The 20,144-nt window shown below is 41.4% G+C and overlaps 1 protein-coding gene across 1 annotated transcript in view; it reads right to left on the bottom strand.

Annotated features, from left to right (window-relative positions):
• TRANK1 (tetratricopeptide repeat and ankyrin repeat containing 1) overlaps positions 1-20,144 on the bottom strand; it is an 80,479-nt gene that overhangs the window by 37,517 nt on the left and 22,818 nt on the right. The window contains exons 8-11 of the mRNA XM_038570369.1: positions 13,237-13,407; positions 4,288-4,449; positions 1,951-2,205; positions 7-183 (exon numbers count right to left, since the gene is read on the bottom strand). Of these exons, the coding sequence (XP_038426297.1) occupies positions 7-183; positions 1,951-2,205; positions 4,288-4,449; positions 13,237-13,407 (765 nt within the window). The remainder of the gene's footprint in view (positions 1-6; positions 184-1,950; positions 2,206-4,287; positions 4,450-13,236; positions 13,408-20,144) is intronic.

Consider the following 20,144-nt stretch of genomic DNA (forward strand, 5'->3'; position numbering starts at 1 on the left):
GCCTACCTTTGATATCTAAAAAGATGTGGAGTGCCGCATGCAAAGGAGTATCACCTTCTGTGAGGGAGATACCTCGGGGGTCTGCACCCTTGGTCAAGAGAAGAAAAGCCATCTCGAAGTCTTCATGCTTCAGGCACATGACAAGCGGTGTCTCCTCGCTGTCCTGGAGACCTTCGGGCAAGGCTGAGGAGGCAGAGGAGATGGACACATCCCCGTGAGGGATGTACCCTGTGACGAGTGACTGCCTGGCTCACCTGAGGAGGAGGGGACCACTCTGCCATGTACTCCAAGGGAAGAGCTGATGCTGACTGGACTTCCAAGGCAAAGGCTTCTGAGAGCCCTGAATGAAAGCCCAACTCCCTCAGGTGTCCTGTTCATGGGCCGTGCCTCTCCTGGCTCTCCTGCTCCCCTTCATGTCTCCAGACCCCCGTCTTCAGTACTGCCCGGAAGTGGGGACAGGGTCCAGGAACAATGGGAAACCCTGGTGCCTGCCTGACACCCTACCTGACACATAATCAGTGATCAGGACATGAGCATGGCTCCCTATGCCCTTGGCTTCTATGAAGCTTCTTCCTGAGGATGCCCATCTACCATCAAATGGCATCTTCCCTGACACTCTCCACCCCCAACATCAGCTTCCTTTTAGCTCAGTCCATGCTTCCCCTCTGCACTGCAGGCTCCCTGACCTGCACCCCTGTGATCTGCACACTCCCATGCCCCACAGCAGCTACGCATTCACGCTGTTCTTGGTCCCTAGCACCTAATTCCAGGGAGGCACTTCATAAGTGCTTGCTGATTCAGGAATAAAACCAGAATTCCATGACAGCCACAGTTTCCAGGCAAAGGTAGGAACGTTCCAGTTGAGAAATGGTTTTGAAGAAATAAGCTATAGAAGACATTCTGTCTACCTCTTAGAACCTGTGGGTACAGTCAATGCCCAAAGAGTTTGTACTTTGGCATTTTGAGAGCTAAGGACCAATAAAGGGCATTCCTTCTTAAACAGCCAAGCAAGCAGCAAACCACTCGGACACAGTGCTCTTCCAAGAACCTGCAAGCGTGAGCTCATTTAATATTCAAAACAGCCCTGAGAAAAAGGGAAAGTTATCATTCTCATTTTATAAACAAGGAGATGGAGGCAGAAATAGCATGCCCAAGGCCACATAACTAGTACTGGCATTAGTAGAGGGGCAGGAAATGGGGGCAGGAGGAGGTTGGTGTTTCCAAATGAGTTTTAAAATAAAACCTAATCCAGAGCGCCTGCATGGCTCAGTTGGTTAAGCATCTGCCTTCCACTCAGGTCATGATCTCACGATCTTCTTCTGTCCTTCCCTCCACTTGTGCGCGTGCTCTCTCTCTCTCTCTCTCTCTTTCTCTCTCTCTCTCTCTCAAATAAGTAAATAAAATCTTTACAGTATAAAAAAATAAAATAAAACCCAATCCAGCAAGACCCTGGCACTCTCCAGACATACATCCAGCCAAGTGTGATTGTGCTGATTATAATGGTAGATGCTTCCACCCACCAATTATTTGGCTGTTTCTTTAAAAATAAGCACCTCAAATCCTAATCTGCTGATTAGAAAAGAATGGAGAGTTGACAGGGATGCACACAGCATACTGAGTGCAGGGAAAAATCCAGCCGGCAGTCAGAAGGAAAGGACCCTGTGGGCCACATCTGGGACCAAGGGGCCCCTCCATGCACCTGCAATTTCTCACACAAGGCAGAAGGAAAGACAACGGAGCAGACTGGAGTTCACAAAGACACAGAGCTCCTAGAGGCCCGCACCCACTGACAGGGCATTAATCTGGTCACTGTTGCAAATGAGAAGCTATGGAGGAAGAGAATGGGGCAAAATTTAAAGGCATCTCCAAAATCATGTGAAAGACCCAGGACCAGAGGTGGCCTGGCATCCCAAGGGACAAGTCTCCAGTGCTCATAACAGGCATTCTCACCTCCACTGTCGATAAGGCAGCCCAGGAGCTGCATCCTCCGAGGATCCCAGGCGCTGAGACGGGGGATGACAGCGCAGAGGTCAAGGTCTGAGAAGTTGCAGCCCTTGATGAGACAGTCTCCCAACGGTGGCTCCCCACTTACTTTGCGGGTCAGCAGCAGAAGCACTTCCAGCCATTTCTGTTTCTCCAGTAAAAACTTGATGAAGGTGTTGGCGCAGTCACGGTTAATGTCACAGACCAGGTCAGGAGGAATTTCTTTCAAAAATAAGAATATGCCACACTCCAAAAAAAGGTTCATATGCTTCCTGTCCCCAAATACCACCCAACATATCTAGGAGTAATTAACATGAATTATCGGTCAGTATTTTTAACCTCCAAGGAAAATATAAACAAGTAATTACTTTGGGCAGCTACTCAACCACTCGTAAGCGTTGGTATAAGCACCAGCCATGTGATCTTCTTGGAAAGGTTAGAAATACTCTAAAGAGAGTCTGGCCCAGGAGGAGAGGAGAATGTGACTGTGTCTTGGGAGAAAATGTGAGTCAGGACATTCTACTGCGATCAGAAGAGCCTAGCTTAAATTTTGCATAATATTAAAAGTGTGTTCTGCTTAAGGAGCACTGACATACAGGGAGACACCACAGAATAACTGAAAAGTTAAGAGTCATCAGGTAGTGGTGAGAGGATGGTTTCATCCTCAATTCTTAATTTCATATCATGATACGCTAAGTATTTCCATTTGATCTCTGAGGTATGGAGACAGAACAATGGTTATCCCAGTCCATGATGCTGGTATATCCTCTGGATGGAAAACTTCTAAAAGAGGTCTTCAGTAAGTAAATTGTCAGATTTAGCAAATAAAATTGTAGGATGCCAGTTAAACTTGGATTTGACATAAACAACAAATAAAATTTTAGTATAGTTCATGCAATATCTTGGACATACTTCAACTATATTCACTGTTTATTCAAAATTATAATTCAACCAGCATTCTATAATTTGTCTGGCAACACTACCAGGAAGAAAGCTGGGAGGACATGAAGGGAAGAGATCAAGAGTTAATCTACGTAAGAGCAAATTAATTTGCATTTGCTAGTTTTTACTTCCTAAGATTAAGATTTCTAACATGAATATCCATTTTAATATTTAATATTTAATTTGAAAACGAGAAAACCAATTCAGTGTGCAGGACCCTGGACTAAGTGCTACACATCCATCATCTCAGGAGATTAGTACCCTAGCTAATGCAAAAGTGAAGGAACTGAAGCTTAAGTTAAATAATTGGGGGACACCTGGGTGGCTCAGTGGTTGAGGTCTGCCTTTGGCTGAGGGTGTGATCCTGGGGTCCTGGGATCAAGTCTCGCATCAGGTTCCCCACAGAGAGCCTGCTCCTCCCTCTGCCTGTGTCTCTGCCTCTCTCTGTCTCTCTCATGAATCAAAAAATAAAATTTTGAAAAAAAAAGTTAAAAAAAAAAAGAAGTTTAATCATTGGATCTAGGTCACAGATCTGCTAAGTGGTAGAATTAAGATGAAAATGTAAAACTCCAGGGGATCGCTTGGTGGCTCAGCGGTTTGGTGCCTGCGTTCAGCCCAGGGCGTGATCCTGGAGTCCCGGGATTGAGTCCCACATCAGGCTCCCCACATGGAGCCTGCTTCTTCCTCTGCCTGTGTCTCTGCCTCTCTCTCTCTCTGTGCTCTCATGAATAAATAAATAAAATCTTAAAAAAAAAAAAAGAAAATGTAAAACCCCAAGCCTTAAAACATTAAGATCTGCTGTATACCCTGAAGAGCATTTGTGTTCCGCTGGCCACTGCTTTCCACATTCTCTGGAAAATTAAGAAATCTCAGAACCTCTGAATGATCCAAGTGAATGCGTTACAGCCCATACCAACTACCAATTTAAAAAATACTCAATTTCACCTACTTAGGGTTTCTATAATCTTCCCTAATTATTATCTAAAATGTGTCATCTGAAGTTCTTTTGTAGAACTTTCCTGATTTCCCCACGGTGAAAAAAATTAATATTCAATTCTATAATAACTTTATATACCAACATTAGCCAATATCTAGAGAAGAGAGAAATAGCCATGGTATTTAAAAAGAGATCGTATCTGCAGAAGCAATTCTAAGATACCTGAAAAACCAGAAACAGAGACTGACACTCAGGGTGGATGATCTAGATCTCCCACTGAATAATGTTCTGTGCTATTTGGATATTTTACCCATAGCTTATTAGAGTTATTTTTTTAATTAATTCCTTTAAAGATATTAGAAAAGACTTCTAATGAGTGTATGTCATCTTTGGCACAAACGAGCCTATGTCATAAGGAAAGTTACCTTGCAGAGAAGAAAGGAGGCGCAAGAACCTCTGAACTACTTCCTGCTTCAGAAAGTTCTTCTGCAGTAGCTGGTTTCCTGAGTTCATGTACTTCACCAGCTGCTCAGAGGCCTTCCGGAAAATGTCAGCCTCACTTACAGGTCCATCACCATTGTTCAGTCCTGCGAAACAAGGAGGTGACGCTTCCAAATCCAGAGATCACTGGTGTGGGAGATGGCAAAAATTACCTCCACCCCTCCTACCCCTCTGCATACGCACTTGCTTTGCCCAGTGATTCTGTGTCTCCTTCCATTGAGAGGTGGAGCCTAGTCTCCTCCCTACCCTGGATTCTGGGCTGGCTTCTGGACTTCCTATGACCAAGACAAGGCAGTGGGTGTGATTTTTGTGCTGGTTCTAAGAAGGTGGAGCCCCCAAAAGCCTGCCTTAGTTCTAGTCACTCTCTTGAGACCCTGACCTCTGCCACGTGAACAGGTCCAGTCTCAACTTTGGCAGAACAAGAGACAGCCTAGATCAAAGAGGAATCAGTCCAGTTTTCCAAACTGAGGGTCCATGGATGTGAAAGAGCCTGGCCAAGATCAGCAAGACCACAGCTGCTTAGAGGAATTCAGGTAAAACTATGAGAACAGCCCAGCCTAAACTGGGGTGAACTGCAGGATCAGGAGCAAAATAAACACTTGTTGGTTAAAGTGACTAAATTTTGGGAGCGGTTTGTTACACAGCTTTAGATAGCTGATGACAGTTGATGGACTTAACAGCAAGAGGAGGCCAGCCACCCATGCATCTTAATGGCCAGCAGAAAAATCCAAGAGGAAGGAGCCACCTCTTAGGCCAAAGAAGGGAAGACAATAGCCCTTTGGTTCAATTTATTTGAGAAAGCAGCCATGATTTGAAAAACCCCACTGACAGAATATTGAAAAGGACACAAGCTTTATTTGGTATTGGGTGATATACTCAAAAAGCACCCTTGCTTAAAAGAGAATCTCACTCGGGATGCCTGGGTAGCTCAGTGGTTGAATGTCTGCCTTCAGCTCAGGGTGTTCTGGGATCGAGTCCCACATTGGGTTCCCTGCAGGGAAACTGCTTCTCCCTCTGCCTGTGTGTCTCTGCCTCTCTCTGTGTCTCTCATGAATAAATAAATAAAATCTTTTCAAAAAAATAGAATCTTACTGAGGGACACCTGGGTGGCTCAGTGGTTGAGCATCTGCCTTCGGCTCAGGTCGTGATCCCAGGGCCCACGTCAGGCCCCCCACAGGAAGACTGCTTCTCCCTCTATCTATGTCTCTGCCTCTCTCTGTGTGTGTCCCTCATGAATAAATACATAAATCTTTAAAAAAAAATCATAGTACAGAGAATTAGGACTCTCAGAAAAGGAGCAACTTCCTTCACTATCATGTGTTACTTGTCCCCCTGGCCTGATATCATTAAAATCCTTTCTAGAACATCATTCTCCCACTAGGAAAACTGGCCTAAAAGTCATTTGACACTTAAGAGAAATAGACTAAGCTGGACAATACAGACAATTAGATGCAGTTGTATAATAATATATGCATAGTTGTCTGGTTCAGGATAGTTATGCAATGGATCAGAGAAAGTTCCACATGTCAGGAAAGAAATGAGAGAATGATATCAACAATGTAAAGATGCATGAAAGGAAAGGCGCTGGTGATGGTACCTCTGGATAGACGTGGGGGACTTGCTTATTACTCTGAATTTGTCTGGGTTTTTTTGTTTTCTAAATATTCCACAAGCTTAGTAAGAGATAGAAGAAACATCAGAAGATAAAGTTGCTGGGGAGCCTGGGTGGCTTAGTCAGTTAAGCATTTGCCTGGGATTGAGCCCTGTGTTGGGTGCTCCCTGCTCAATGGGGAGACTGCTGCTCCTTCTCCCTCTGTCCCCCACCTCCCTTGGGCTCTCACTCTCATGCTCTCTCTCTAATAAATAAAATCTTTAAAATGCATATATATATACACACATATATATATGAAGTTGCTTATACATTATAATCACAGATTGTTTTTTAAAAGATCACTAATAAGTGCTGAACACCATCAACAAAAAGATTGAATAAAATATGCCAAAGTATAATTACAATACATTTTTGTTTTTACATAAAACTATGTTTTTACAAATTTTCTACAATGATATTTAGTAGAGATATAGAAGCAGATTCAAAACTGAAAATTAAAACAGGGACACCTGGCTGGCTCAGTGGTTGAGCATCTGCCTTCGGGTCAGGACATGATCCTGGGGTCCTGGGATCGAGTCCCACATCAGACTCCCCACAGGAAGTCTGCTTCTCTCCCCATGGGAAGCCTGCTTTTCCCTCTGCCTGTGTCTCTGCCTGTATGTCTCTCATGAATAAATAAATAAAATCTTTTTTAAAAATTAAAACAAAAAGAGATATCCAAAGTTTCAGTAGTGCTCAGAAGTGTTAGAAAATAGGGATAAATCATTTCAAAAGGAGATTTTGCTTTTACCTGACATTTTCCTTTCAAGCTAAGAATGGCAAAACTGGTTAAGTTTTAGTACACATTTTATCAATTTAAATTTATGTACCCATTTCATTTTTATAAAAGTGTATAATTTAAAAAGCATGGAATAAAAAAAATTTTTAAAAATGTAAAGCATGGAATAAGACTAAATGACCGAATCTACATATATAAATAAATATATTTATATTTATTTGTGGGGACAGGTGAGTTTATGGAGAATTAATATTTTCTTGTATTTTCTTTCCTACATTTTGTAAATTTTTAAAAAATAAAACATTGCTTTTATAATCAGGAAAAAGTATCGTGAGCATCCTGTAGGTTGATTCCAGACACTTGCATTTACTGAAAACAGGGCACGTCTTGGTGCTGAGAGATGGGAAGATGACAGAGGCGTTAGGGCCTCTGAGTCCCAGGCTGGGACTATGGGGAAAACCCACACAAAGAGAAGGTTCCAGTGTCCTCTGAGGGCTGTGCATGAGGTGCCTGCATGAGCACAGAAAGCAGCTGGTTACCACTGGAGCAGCAGAGGGAAGGCCTCAGAGGCCTGGAATGGTTCTCACTGAGTGAATCAGAGATTAGGAACCAGGAGGAGAACAAAAGCTCGCTAGAATCTTGGTCCTGAGAGGAGCAACAACGGCCAGAGAGGGGGACATGCTGCCACCTGGTGGTAGCCGTGAGAGGCTGGTAAAGAGAGGTAAGTTTCACTTTCCAGGGTTCCAGGTGAACCGCGGTCAGCAGTCCAGAACCAGATGATCCTCCTATGACAAATCGTCAGGATGTCAGCACTAGGGGCAACTGCGTGGCTCAATTGGTTAAGCATCTGAGTCTTGGTTTCGGCTCAGGACATGATCTCAGGGTCGTAGGATCGAGCCCTGCACCAGGCTCCGCGCTCAGCAGAGTCAGGGTGAGATTCTCTCTCTACGCCTCCCTCTGCCCCCTCCCACACACTCTTTCTCTAAAATAATAAATAAATAAATCTCAAAAAAAAAAAGTCAGTAGTAGCCTACTGCTCTGTCATAGTAACTATGTCATTCTTTTTCACCTCATCAGGTAGGCATTTTATCATCCATATCATCACAAGAAGGGTGACTGCAGTATAATCAGGTGTTTTGAGAGAGAGAGACCACATTCATGTAACTTTTATAACTGTTCTATTTTATTATGAATTATTGCTGTTACTCTCCCACTTGGCATAATTTATAAATTAAACCTATGAGACGTACGTATAGGAAAAAACATAGTACATACAGGGTTCAGTACTATCCACAGTTTCAGGCATCCACTAGGAAGCTTGGATTGTTTCCCCTGCAAATAAGGAGGGTACTGCTGTATATAGTCCTGACTGCTGAGGAGTAAAGACTTACTCCTCCAAGTGGGCTCTGGCTCCCCCTGGTACTGTGCAAGAACTGCAGGATTTCAAGTCCTGTCCTGAACTGCTAAATCAAAATCTGCATTTTAACAGGGTCTCAAATGGTTCCTGTTAATATCAGGATGCTCGGGTTTAGAAAACAGCAGAAATCTTCATTCAGCAAGACACTTTATTTCTCACCTTGATGCAAAAGCCACCCCCACCCTCTCCAAAGTCATCATCACCATAATCACCAAAATGCTGCACAGCAATGCTCAGGATGAACAAAGGGTGAGAGCATTTTTTATCCTAGTCTATAAATTAGAACATTGTTCATCTGGGTACAAAAAGCTAGCATCCTGATGTTTCTTTACTTGGGACTACAGATGTAAAAAACCGAAATTATTAAGTCCGTGGGCTCAGGTCAGGACAAGGGTATCAAACTCCCCAGCAGTAGGGGATGCCTGGGTGGCTCAGTGGTTGAGCGTCTGCCTTCAAATCAGGGCATGATCCTGGAGTTCCAGGATCAAGTCCTACATCAGGCTTCCTGCGTGGAGCCTGCTTCTCCCTCTGCCTATGTCTCTGCCTTTCTCTCTCTCTCTCTCTCTGTGTGTGTGTGTGTGTGTCTCATTAATAAATAAATAAAATCTTTTTAAAAAAAGACTTCCCAGGGATCCCTGGGTGGCGCAGCGGTTTGGCGCCTGCCTTTGGCCCAGGGCGCGATCCTGGAGACCTGGGATCGAATCCCACGTCGGGCTCCCGGTGCATGGAGCCTGCTTCTCCCTCTGCCTATGTCTCTGCCTCTCTCTCTCTCTCTCTCTGTGTGACTATCATAAATAAATAAAGAAAAAAATATTTAAAAAAAAAATAAAAAAAGACTTCCCAGCAGTAGCTCTTCCCAAAGATAGTATGCTTCCATCAAGCCCATTAATGTGTGAGGATAGGGAGGGATTAAAGTCCATAAAATCTTCATTCTTATGACTGGAGATCTACCTTTATGCCCATGGCCACAGGCCCTCGCTTTGCCTGTCTCCTCAATCACTACCCTGGTTAAAAAGACCATGCTGGAGCTAAAGTCTAAAACTACACTATCCATTACAGTGGCCATAGCTTAATTATGTAAAATTAAAATGAATTAAATAAAATTAGAATCTCAATTCTTCTGTTGGGTGAGTCACACCCATTTCAAGTGCTCAAAAGTCATACGTGACCACAGGCTATCATAGGAGACAGAGCAGATACAGAACATTTACATCAGTACAGAAAATTATATTGTATGGTCCTCATCTACAAAGATTCCCCAGGCCCCCACCTCAGGCTTTAAAGTTTGTGTGCCACTGGCAAAATCTTAGGAACAAAATGTATGCATACAGATCTATACAGCCATGTGGATGCACAAAGTAACCATGATATTCAGTACATACGTCACATTCCAATACTGACTTCTACAATGGTTTTGTTGCTAGGAGTCTTTGGGAAGTGCGTGACCAGAAGACTCCAACTCATTAGCCTTGACAACTGTCATTCTCCACTTGTCCGATTTTTATCGGTTTCTTTTCTATTTTTTTTTTTTTTTTACACGCAGCGTTTCCCTAAGTCTTTCAATATTCTTCTAGCACGGCAAGGAAAAATTCACCGGTCGATGGTCTGAAAAACTTTAAAGTACTAACATCCAATAAGCTTACCAGTGAGTATTGGGGTCCGTGGGCTTCACTGCATTCATGATCATCACAAACTACCCAGTGAGCCAAAAGGCAGGCTTGGAACGAAGCACATTGCTCTTGAATGTGCCTTTCTTCCCAAGCGAGCATAACTGAATTCTAATAAGTAAAAAGGGAACCAACTGCTATTCTATGGAGGTTCTTCTCCTGGTTCCAAACCTGAGCCACAAATTTAGTTGGTGAAGGGGGGAGAGGGAAGGAGAGTGAGACTCTGTCTCAGAAACTAAGCAGTTTTTAGGGTTAGCAGATTTCAAAGGTTCTATTATATTTTTTTAAAAACTGAAAAAATAAAAACTTTAAAAACTAAACAAAAATTCATGACTTATGCATTTAAAGTCTATAACACCATATATAGCATACACATACACATGTGCAGTATTCTAAGAATTAAGGTTAGAATTAATTGCAAAAAAAAATAAATTTAAGTGAAAAATCTGTAAATAAATCAGGCATTTTCTACCATTAACTGGTGGCCCGTTTTTGTTGTTACTTTAAAACATGGAAATTCACTGGCAAAGAAATCTGGTTAGTTTCAATTTCTCAAACAGTAGAAACCATCCTGAGGCTGAGATTTCAGCCATAAACTCTCACAAAGCATTTCACAGTGATTTATTAATCATACTTCCTCACAGAAGAAACTGCAAGTCCTTAACACAGGGGTCTTTTAAGACTAAACATGATATATCACAGCTTTTTAAAAAATCCATGAAAAACAAAGAACTCTACAAACACACTTCTTTCCCCTCATTCCAGTGATCTCACAAAAATAGAAGATATTTTAAATAAGTAAATGAAAATGAAAACATAGATAGGGCAATGACGGGGCCAATGAAAAGCAGCTTCTTCCCCATGTGAAACATTCCTGACCCTGGCAATCCCAATGATCCCTGCCTGTCCAACTGCCTCCCACGCCAACACATACACTCAGTGTGCTGACTTCAATTTGCCACCTACTTACCCACTCCAGTGGGGAGAGTGTTTCTGGGGAAATGCATCCAAGTAACTCCAGTAAACACACTAACCATCTATTAAGTATTAATCAGTTAGTCCCTCATTCATGCACACAAACCATCCAAAGATTAGAAGATAATTAAAGAAAAGCAACAGCACAAAAGGGAAACAAGAAAATTAATCTACCAACCGCAAAAGAAACAAACAATTCAGAGAAAAGAGGAAGATAATTCTTTTAGAAAAAAAAAAAAAACTCAATATTCTTTCCTACCTTTCAGGAAGAGGTGGCAAATGTAAAACAAGCAAAAGCTGCCATAAATGAGAAAAAAATCAGAGAACAAGCATTCTTGAAAATTAAACTTGAGTTTCCAGGGATGCCTGGGTGGCTCAGTGGTTGAACATCTGCCTTTGGCTTACGTTGTGATCCTGGGGTCGTGGGATCGAAACCTGAGTTGGGCTCCCTGTGGGGAGCCTGCTTCTCCCTCCACCTGTATCTCTGCTTCTCTCTGTGTGTCTCCCATGAATAAATAATTAAGATCTTTTAAAAAAAACTGAGTTTCCAAATTAAAAAATACAATGGGCAAGGTGAGTTATAAAAGGAAAAGCTATAGACCAAGTTAAAGGTCTGGGGAGAAAATGTATCTAGAAAACAGTAGGGAAAGTGGAAAGACATGTTATAAATTCAGGAAACTCAGCCATTTAACAATTGCAGCAAAGAGACATCAGAAGGAAACAAAATGACAGAAGATAAATTTCCCTGAGCTTATTAAAAAGTTAGATTGAAAGGGGCCAGCAAGAGCCAAGTAAGAAGAATATATAAGGAAACCTAGAAACTTAGCAGAGACGTTTCAAACCTCAAAGGACAAAGAAAATCCTAGAAGGAAAAATAAATGAGACTGACATCATACTTCTAATCAGTAGCAAATACAATTAGGTTAGAATACAATGACATGATTTCCTCAAAGTTGTGAGGAACAAGGTTTTACAGTATATTTCATAAACTTAAGATCTTATGAATTGTTGGATACACCAGAAACAGCTGACATAAAACTGACCTGTCACCAATGGTTGAAACATATTCCAATTCTAAAGATGTTAAAATGTGGGGAGGAAACTGCGATTTAAAATCGATGAGATACAATGCCTATATTCAAAAATACAATGCCTATATTCAATCAATATAAGGACAACATAAAGACATTCTCAAAAACTCTGTAAATCTACCATCTATGCTCTTCCAGGAAAAACTTGCTTGAGTAGGTAGTCTAGCAGATCAAAAGAGACATCTAAACAGACAACATGAACCATAAAGTCATATATGAGTGCAAGAACTAAAGGAAGCATAATACACACACACACACACACACACACACATACACGCTAGGGCCTGAAATCTAAATTGAAAGTCTAAATTAAAAAAAAATTAAAAAAAAAGAAAAGAAAAAAAAGGGGGCTCCCTGGGTGGCGCAGCGGTTTACCGCCTGCCTTTGGCCCAGGGCGCAATCCTGGAGACCCGGGATCGAATCCCACATCGGGCTCCCGGTGCATGGAGCCTGCTTCTCCCTCTCCCTGTGTCTCTGCCTCTCTCTCTCTCTCTCTCTCTCTGTGACTATCATAAATAAATAAAAAAAAAGAAAATAAATTAAAAAAAAGGGAAAGTCTAAATAAGGTCCAAGCTATATATACGTATACATACATATATATATGTACACACAATGACGTGTGTGTGTATAGCTTATTAATCAGGATGCTTAAATGGTATCACATTTAAAGAGCAAAGTTTTCAGAACATTTGGTGATTCTTTTCTATGGGTTCTGCTATGCTCTCAGTTGTAGAACACAATTTACATAATCATTTACATAATCATAGTACCACCATGTAAATGCCATTTACTGGTTTTTCATTTCTACAGTTCATCTATGGATGAGGCACAGGACACTTAGAGCCAAGGAACAGAATGTAAATGACACAAATGACATTACTGGGCAAAATTCAACAGTTGGCACTAACTTGTTGCATTTCATCCTATATAGCAGTTAGTCAATAGATGCTGCCCCAAACTGATAAACCATATCTATTTCAGAGTTATGAACGTATTTTAAATTGTTGGTTGTAGTTGCTTCTGAGGAGTAGGCTTGATTTTTTGTTAGCCTCTGTCCTATATGACCTTTTTTCCTTTTTTTCACCATGTGCATGCAGGAAAAAAAAAATCACCCAAACTCCCCAAAAGAGACCTGGCAACGTTATTGGGATATCATAGACACTCTCTAAATAAGAGTTATCTCTATCTTTCAAAAAAAAAAAAACAAGTTTTCCAAAGACTGGGGTGGGGGGTCTCACTTCCATCTTCGTATACTAAGAAAGTGTACACTGATTTGTATCTAAGGTCACAGTACCACCACCCTCCAAAAAAGTTACTTCACTAGAAGCTGTACCTGATAGGTCCTTAGAACAGACGGCCAGCTTTTCCAAGTGACTGTTGATTTTCTCGATGGCTTTGAAGTTCTTATTCCTCTTCAGGACATCCATGGCAGACCGGGACTGTCGATCCAGCAGGGTAGGGTCTGCCCCAAAGCGCAAGAGCATCTGCACATCCTCTGTCTGTCCTAGAGCAGGCCAAAAGGAGAAAGGGGGACTGTCGTGGTTCCTTCCATAAGGAGAAGTCCCCATGAGTGCTCTTCCTCCCAGTTCCCTGCCCAAGCAGCCCGGGCAAGGGGACCAATGTCCCTCTGCTTATAGAATCTAAACTGCTGGCCTTGGGCAATCCGCCCAACTCCTTGAAGCAAGGAGTCCTATGTGGAGTGAGTAGGACAATAGCTTTTAAGAGGTTCAGAAGTGCGCTCCTCTCTACCTTTCTCCCCTCTCCCTGGCAACCAGCAAGGAGAGGGGGAATCTGGTAACTAGGCAACAGTTACAGCTGTAAGGATAACAGCAAGCTGTGACTTCAGATTTCTTTATTCCCTAGAGAGAAAACAGAATATTATTCCAGAAAAAAAAAAAAAAAAAAAAGTCTGGGGATAGAAGAAAGTGGCGATTGCTTTCAAATCAGGGTCTTTTTGTCATTACTGTTTCAACCCTCCCAGCCCTGACCTTCTGGCTGCCAGCTCCATTTGCTGCTTTGACGTATCTATTAGCCAAGCATCAAGGTATCTCCACGATCACAGATGCAAAAATTTTCCAAATGGAACAGGTGTATCCCTGGGGGTGCGAAGACTTACGTGGGCACAGGGTTAAGCAAATCAATGCCTGATCTCCAACTTCCATACCCAGGCTTTCCTAAAATCCACTGCCTTAACACGGCACCTGTACCCTAAATATCATCCTGTCCGTGGCACTCCCTTTCATCTCCCCAGTCACAATGGCCGTTCTCCCATTTACAAAAATGAGACAAAATTTAAAGTCAAACTTTTATCCATGGAATATCTCACTGAGGCAGACAGAATTATAAGACAGGCCCCCAGATTCCAAACCCCTGCCTGGTGCACACACACCTTCTCCCCCAGGTACTCAATCAAACATGAAATCTAAATGTGATGAGATGCTGCAAATGCAACCAAGGTCCCAAAGCAGTTGACCTTAAGATAGGGAGATTACCGTGACCTAATCACATGAACCAGGAAGGTCAAAGGTCTAGAGGTCAGGAAAAGGGTAAAGATTTAAAATACGAGACAGAATGCACAGAAAATTCTCCCCTGCTGGTTTCGAAGAGAGAGGGGGCCACATGACAAGGAATGTGTGTGGCCTGTAGAAGCTGACAGCAGCCTCCGGCTGAGAGCCGGCAAGGAAATGGGGACCTCATTCCTATAACCAGGGGGAAATGGGTTCTGCCACAACCATGTGAGCCTGAAAAAAGGCCCACAACTCGAGATGAGAAAACAGCCTCCCTCAGAACCTTGATTTTGGCCTCGGGAGACAGCAAGCCGAAAACTCAGTCCCATCATATCACACCACTACTGACCTATAGAACCCTGAGCTGGTCAACGGGTGTGGCTTTGAGCCACTACATTTATGGTGATTTGTTACAGAGCACAGAGAACTAATTGTTAATTAATGCACTGCCCCAGAGGAGGTGAAAATTCCTGACCTCCAGAGTACCAACTGAAGAGAAAATTAGGTGCCTATAAGCCCCTTTTAAAAGGAACTACAGGGGCGCCTGGGTCAATCAGTCAAGCATCTGACTCTTGATTTCAGCTCAGGGTCCTGGGATGGAGCCCCCAATGGACTCCATGCTCAGTGGGGGGTCGTCTTGAAGATTCTCCCTCTCCCTCTGCCCCCTCCCCCACCGCATGCTCTCCCTCTCTCTCCCGCTTTCTCAAATACATAAATAAAGCTTTAAAAAATAAATAAATAAAATAAATAAATAAATAAAAGGCACTACAATCTACCCTCCTCTTCCTGCCCTCCAAAACTATTATTTTCATCTTTAATCATTAGTTACAGAAGATTTTAATATATTTCTGTTGCTTTGATGATATCTGTAGTAATAATCTTGTCATAATTAAATCTAGAAAAAAGTTAACCCCTTGAGTCTTAAATCACAGACTTTTTTTTTTCTTTTTTTTAATTTAAAGCTATACAAGAACTTTTGTTCCAGAAGATCACTGGATGATTAATTAGACTTTCAAGCATAAACTATATTAGGGTAAACTTTTTTTTGAAAAGTAAACTAGAAATATGATCCTCCCCAAAAAAGGGAATGTACAATTTGATATTTTTTTACTATTAAAGAGCTGGTCCATAATTTTTTAAAATAGATGTGAGAAGCTATCAAGTTGCAGTATATCCAAATAAAGGAGTGAGGTAATAGTTTTATTTTAAAATATCTGTGTCCACAATTCCTAAAATTACTTTTTCTTATATATTTTTGACTCATAGATTAAAAATTCTATGTATCAAGGTAAAAACATGTAAAGAGGTACATAGGTTTTCAAAATTCTTTAAGATAAAGAAGCACAATTTGAAGGCATACTAGATCTTTTTTTTTACTTGATTACCACCCATTACCCCTCTTCCTGAGAACATGTCAGTTCTCCTTTGAGAAAGCGGCTTCACCCCTACCCAGCCTACCTGATCTGATGGGACCTCACACATTCAGTCACCACGACATCCTCCACCACTGCCCCAGCCCCAGCTCCGCGGGTAAACATCGGACCCGGGCCTGAGCGACAAGATCATTCCATCCCCTGGCTCTGCCCCAGCCCCAGCCCCTGCCCCTGCCCCTGCCCCAGCCCCAGCCCCAGCCCCAGCCCCAGCCCCAGCCCAGTAGTGAACACCTGACCGGTATCCGCCCAATCACATCATCCCATCCCCTGTCTCTGCCCCTGCCCCTGCCCCTGCTCCTGCCCCAGCCCCTGCCCCTGCTCCAGCCCCAGCCCAGGGGTGAACACCTGACCGGCATCCGCCCAATCACATCATTCCATCCCCGGGCTCTGCCCCAGCCCCTGCCCCAGCCCCTGCCCCTGCCCCTGCCCCTGCCCCAGCCCCAGCCCAGGGGTGAACACCTGACCGGCATCCTCCCAATCACATCATTCCATCCTTTTGGCGCTACTGATTGGCTCGTGGAGGGCATGTGACCAAAGTCAAGTCACCCAGACTCTGCCCTAGGACTTGAGCTGAAACGCAGAGCGGAGAAATTCCTCTTTGGCTGAGATGGGCAAATGGGCACACTATAAACCTAATATGAGGTGGCTTCCACTGAAACAGAGCTGGCCTAAGAATGAGCCTAACACCGAAGAGAGCAGAGCTGGGACATAGGGCAGATGCTTGAAGACACCTCTGGAGCACCTGGAGCAAACTCTGAACTCCCGAGTCACATGAGCCAATAAATTCCCTTTTTTGCCTAAACCAGTTTGAGTGTCTGTAGCTTATAAGCCAGAACTGATGGTTTCAGAGGCTCTATGATGCTGCAATTATTTTACATGATTAATTTGGAATTCAGGCCACATTGAAGTATCTGGACAGTTCCTGACTCTCCGTGTATCAAACAAGTCCTCAAGACGGAGATAATCTCATACACTGTTGGAGCAACCTTTCTGGGGTTCACATGAACAATAGCTTTCAAAAGCCAAATATATCCCAATATGCTAACATCCTAAAACTGAACATATGTTTTTATTTATGCATTCATAGAATATTTGGGGGGAAAAATAAGATATGGGTAACATCACTTTCTGAGCTTAAAGGGACAGAGACTCTCTATGTATACTTTTTGTATCTTTTTTGATTGGTGAATGTGACCTATTTAAAATTTCAATAAAATGAGTTTATCCAAATAAATAATATGTACAGTAATTCTTTGAACAAGCAGTCTCTTAACTAGGAAGTAATCCTACAGAAACATTCCCACCAGTTCACAAAGAGATATATATAGGAAAATATTCTCTGAGCGTTGTTTGTGGTAGCAAAAACCATTTATTCATCCGTCAATGGGGTATAGTCATGTCACAGAATACGGTGAGCTGTTAAAAAAAAAAAAAAAGAAAATATCTATGCAAGTACTATTAGGGAAAGATAGCCAAGATAATTGTTTAGGGGAAAAGTCAAGTTGCTGAATAGAATGTAGAGTATGCACACATTTATATTTAAGAGAGGAAAAGAAAAATTGGTAAAACTCACAAAAAAATACTTGATAGTTGGCTTTGAGAAAGAGAACTTACTTTTTATCACATATCTTTTTAAAGTGTTAATTCTTTTTTTTTCTTACCAAGAGGTTGCCTTTCACTTTCTTTTCTTTTTCTTTTTTCTTTTCACTTTTGCCTTTAAAATTCTTTGATTGAACATACCATTTAGTGGGTTTCAGTATATTTATGAAGTTGTATAATCATCACAAATATCCAATTCCTGGACATTTCATCATCCCAAAAACAAACCTTATATGCATTAGCAGTCACTCCACATTTCCCCCCGCCCTACCCCCAAAGCAACTAGTAAACTGGTTCTGTCTGTAGGGATTTCCTTATTCTGGGTATTTCATACAAATGGGATCATGTAACATGTGACCTTTTGTGTCTGGTTTCTGTCACTCAGCATAATGTTTCAAGGTGCATTCATGTTGTAGCATGTGTCAGTATTTTGCTCTTTTTTTATGGCTGAATAATATTGCATTGTATGGATGTGCTGCATTTTGTTTGTCCATTTAGTAGTTGTTAGAGATTTGAGTTGCCTGCATTATTTTAGCTGTTATGAGTAATGCTTCTATGAGCATTCATGTACAAGTTTTTGTTTGGATATTCTTTCATTTCTGTGAGGTATATACCTAAGAGTAACATTGCTGAGTCATATGGTAGGTATCTGAGTAACTTCCAGACTTTTTTCCAAAGCAGATGCACTATTGTTCATTCTCACCAACAATGGGTCCCAATTTTTCTACATCCCTGTCAATACTTGTTACTGTCCATCTTTTTTTATTTCAGCATCTTGGTATGAAGTGTACTTTCAATTTTTAAACTAGTTCTTGGAAGATGACTTGAAGAAGCCTGTATGAATGATGAAACCAGTAGAATAGAACAGAAAGTCCAGAATTAGTGACATCTCAAATCCCTGAGGTCTTATAACACTTTAAACAAATGATGCTGAGATAAATAGGTAGCCATCTGGAAAATGGTAAAACTAGATCCTTACATTAAACTCCACTGGATCAGGGATCTAATGTTAAAAAGGAAAACATACAGGCCCCAGAAAAAAATTGTAACTCTTCAACTTTGATGTAGGGAAAGATTTTTTTAACTCTGACTCCAAATACAAGAGCAAAAAATCAATAGATTGATAAATTTGACTACATAAAAAGAAAATATTTGTGTGACAAAAAAGCCCAAAGTCAGAATACAAGTGACAAACTTGGAGGGGGAGGGGAATTCATAACTTATACCACAGACAAAGAGCTAATGAACAAAGAATTCTTAAAAATTTAGGACAAAGCACCAAAACTCTATAGAAAAATGAGAAATAGACATGAACATATAACTCGGCAAAAAAGACATAAAAATGGTCCTCAAATATATTTTTAAGGTCCAAACTCATGCATAAATAATTAGAGAAATGCAAATTAAAACAACCTCCAGATACCAATTCGCACCTCTCAGACCAGAATAAACTTAGATATACTGAGACTATAGAAAAAGAGGCACTCATATATTGCAGGTGGTTGCGCAAATTGGTACATCCTTCCAGATGGAGATTTGACAATATCTAACAGAACTATGTATGCATTTATGCATATGAACTAATATGAAATTATTTCCAGGATATACTAATGAAATAAAGCCAGGTGCCAAGCAGTATCTATACAATGAGACCCTCCACGTAAAAAAAAAAAAGAAAGAGAGAGAGATGTAAGAAAACACACATGTATCTGCTCATTACTGTAAAAGGAATCCAGGAAGAATAAGGAAAAAAGAAAAGAAAGAAAAGAAAAGAAAAGAGAAAGAGAGAGAGAGAGAGAGAGAGAGAGAGAGAAAGAAAGAAAGAAAAAAAGAAAGAAAGAAAGAAAGAAAGAAAGAGAAAGAAAGGAAGAAAGAAAGAAAGAAAGAAAGAAAGAAAGAAAGAAAGAAAGAAAGAAAGAAAGAAAGAAAGAAAGAAAGAAACTGGTCACCTGGGGGGGGGATTTGAAAGGGGAAGAAAAAGGGGGTAAGTGGGAACTCAAGGGTGTCAAGAGACAAGGAAGAAGTGACACTTCTCTGAGTAAATCCTTTTGTAAAGTTCAGACTTCTAGTACCATACTATTGTCCCTTCCACATACCAAAATATAAACAAAACCAATCAAGATGTGAGGAAAACCCTAAAATGCAACGTAAACACTGAAAAACTATACCTACAAATGAGCAAAACAACCATAGTAGATGGAGTGGGGAGGAAAAGAACTAGATGCTCTAGAACTGAAGACAAAAAGAACTGAACACAAACAAACATAAAATAAACGTAAATCTAGTTAGTAGATGTGTTTCTCAAAGGGACATGGATTATCTAGTCTGAAACTCATACAACTGAACAAGTAAGTAAATATAGATGAGAGATGTTACACATTTTAAAAGGCTAAATGACCATGGTGTTAGACCTGAATCAGAGGCATCAGCATAAACTCACGGTTTTTGATACAGATGCATGCAGATATACACAGTAGTACGATGTCTCTATGGGTTAGTACACGAACATATATTTCCTACCTCTGTCTGCTGAGAAGGCTTAGAAATAATGACACTCCAGTAACAACGATCACACCAAGTACCAGACCCTGTTTTCTACGCCATTCTTTAACAAAAAGAACTGGGGATCCCTGGAGAAGCGGTTGATTCAAGCGGGACCCAGAAAATTCATGCAACTTGTAGTGTCTGAAAGTAAGGAAGTA

The sequence above is a fragment of the Canis lupus genome, chromosome 23 (genome assembly GCF_011100685.1).
Source record: "Canis lupus familiaris isolate Mischka breed German Shepherd chromosome 23, alternate assembly UU_Cfam_GSD_1.0, whole genome shotgun sequence".
Classification (NCBI taxonomy): domain Eukaryota; kingdom Metazoa; phylum Chordata; class Mammalia; order Carnivora; family Canidae; genus Canis; species Canis lupus.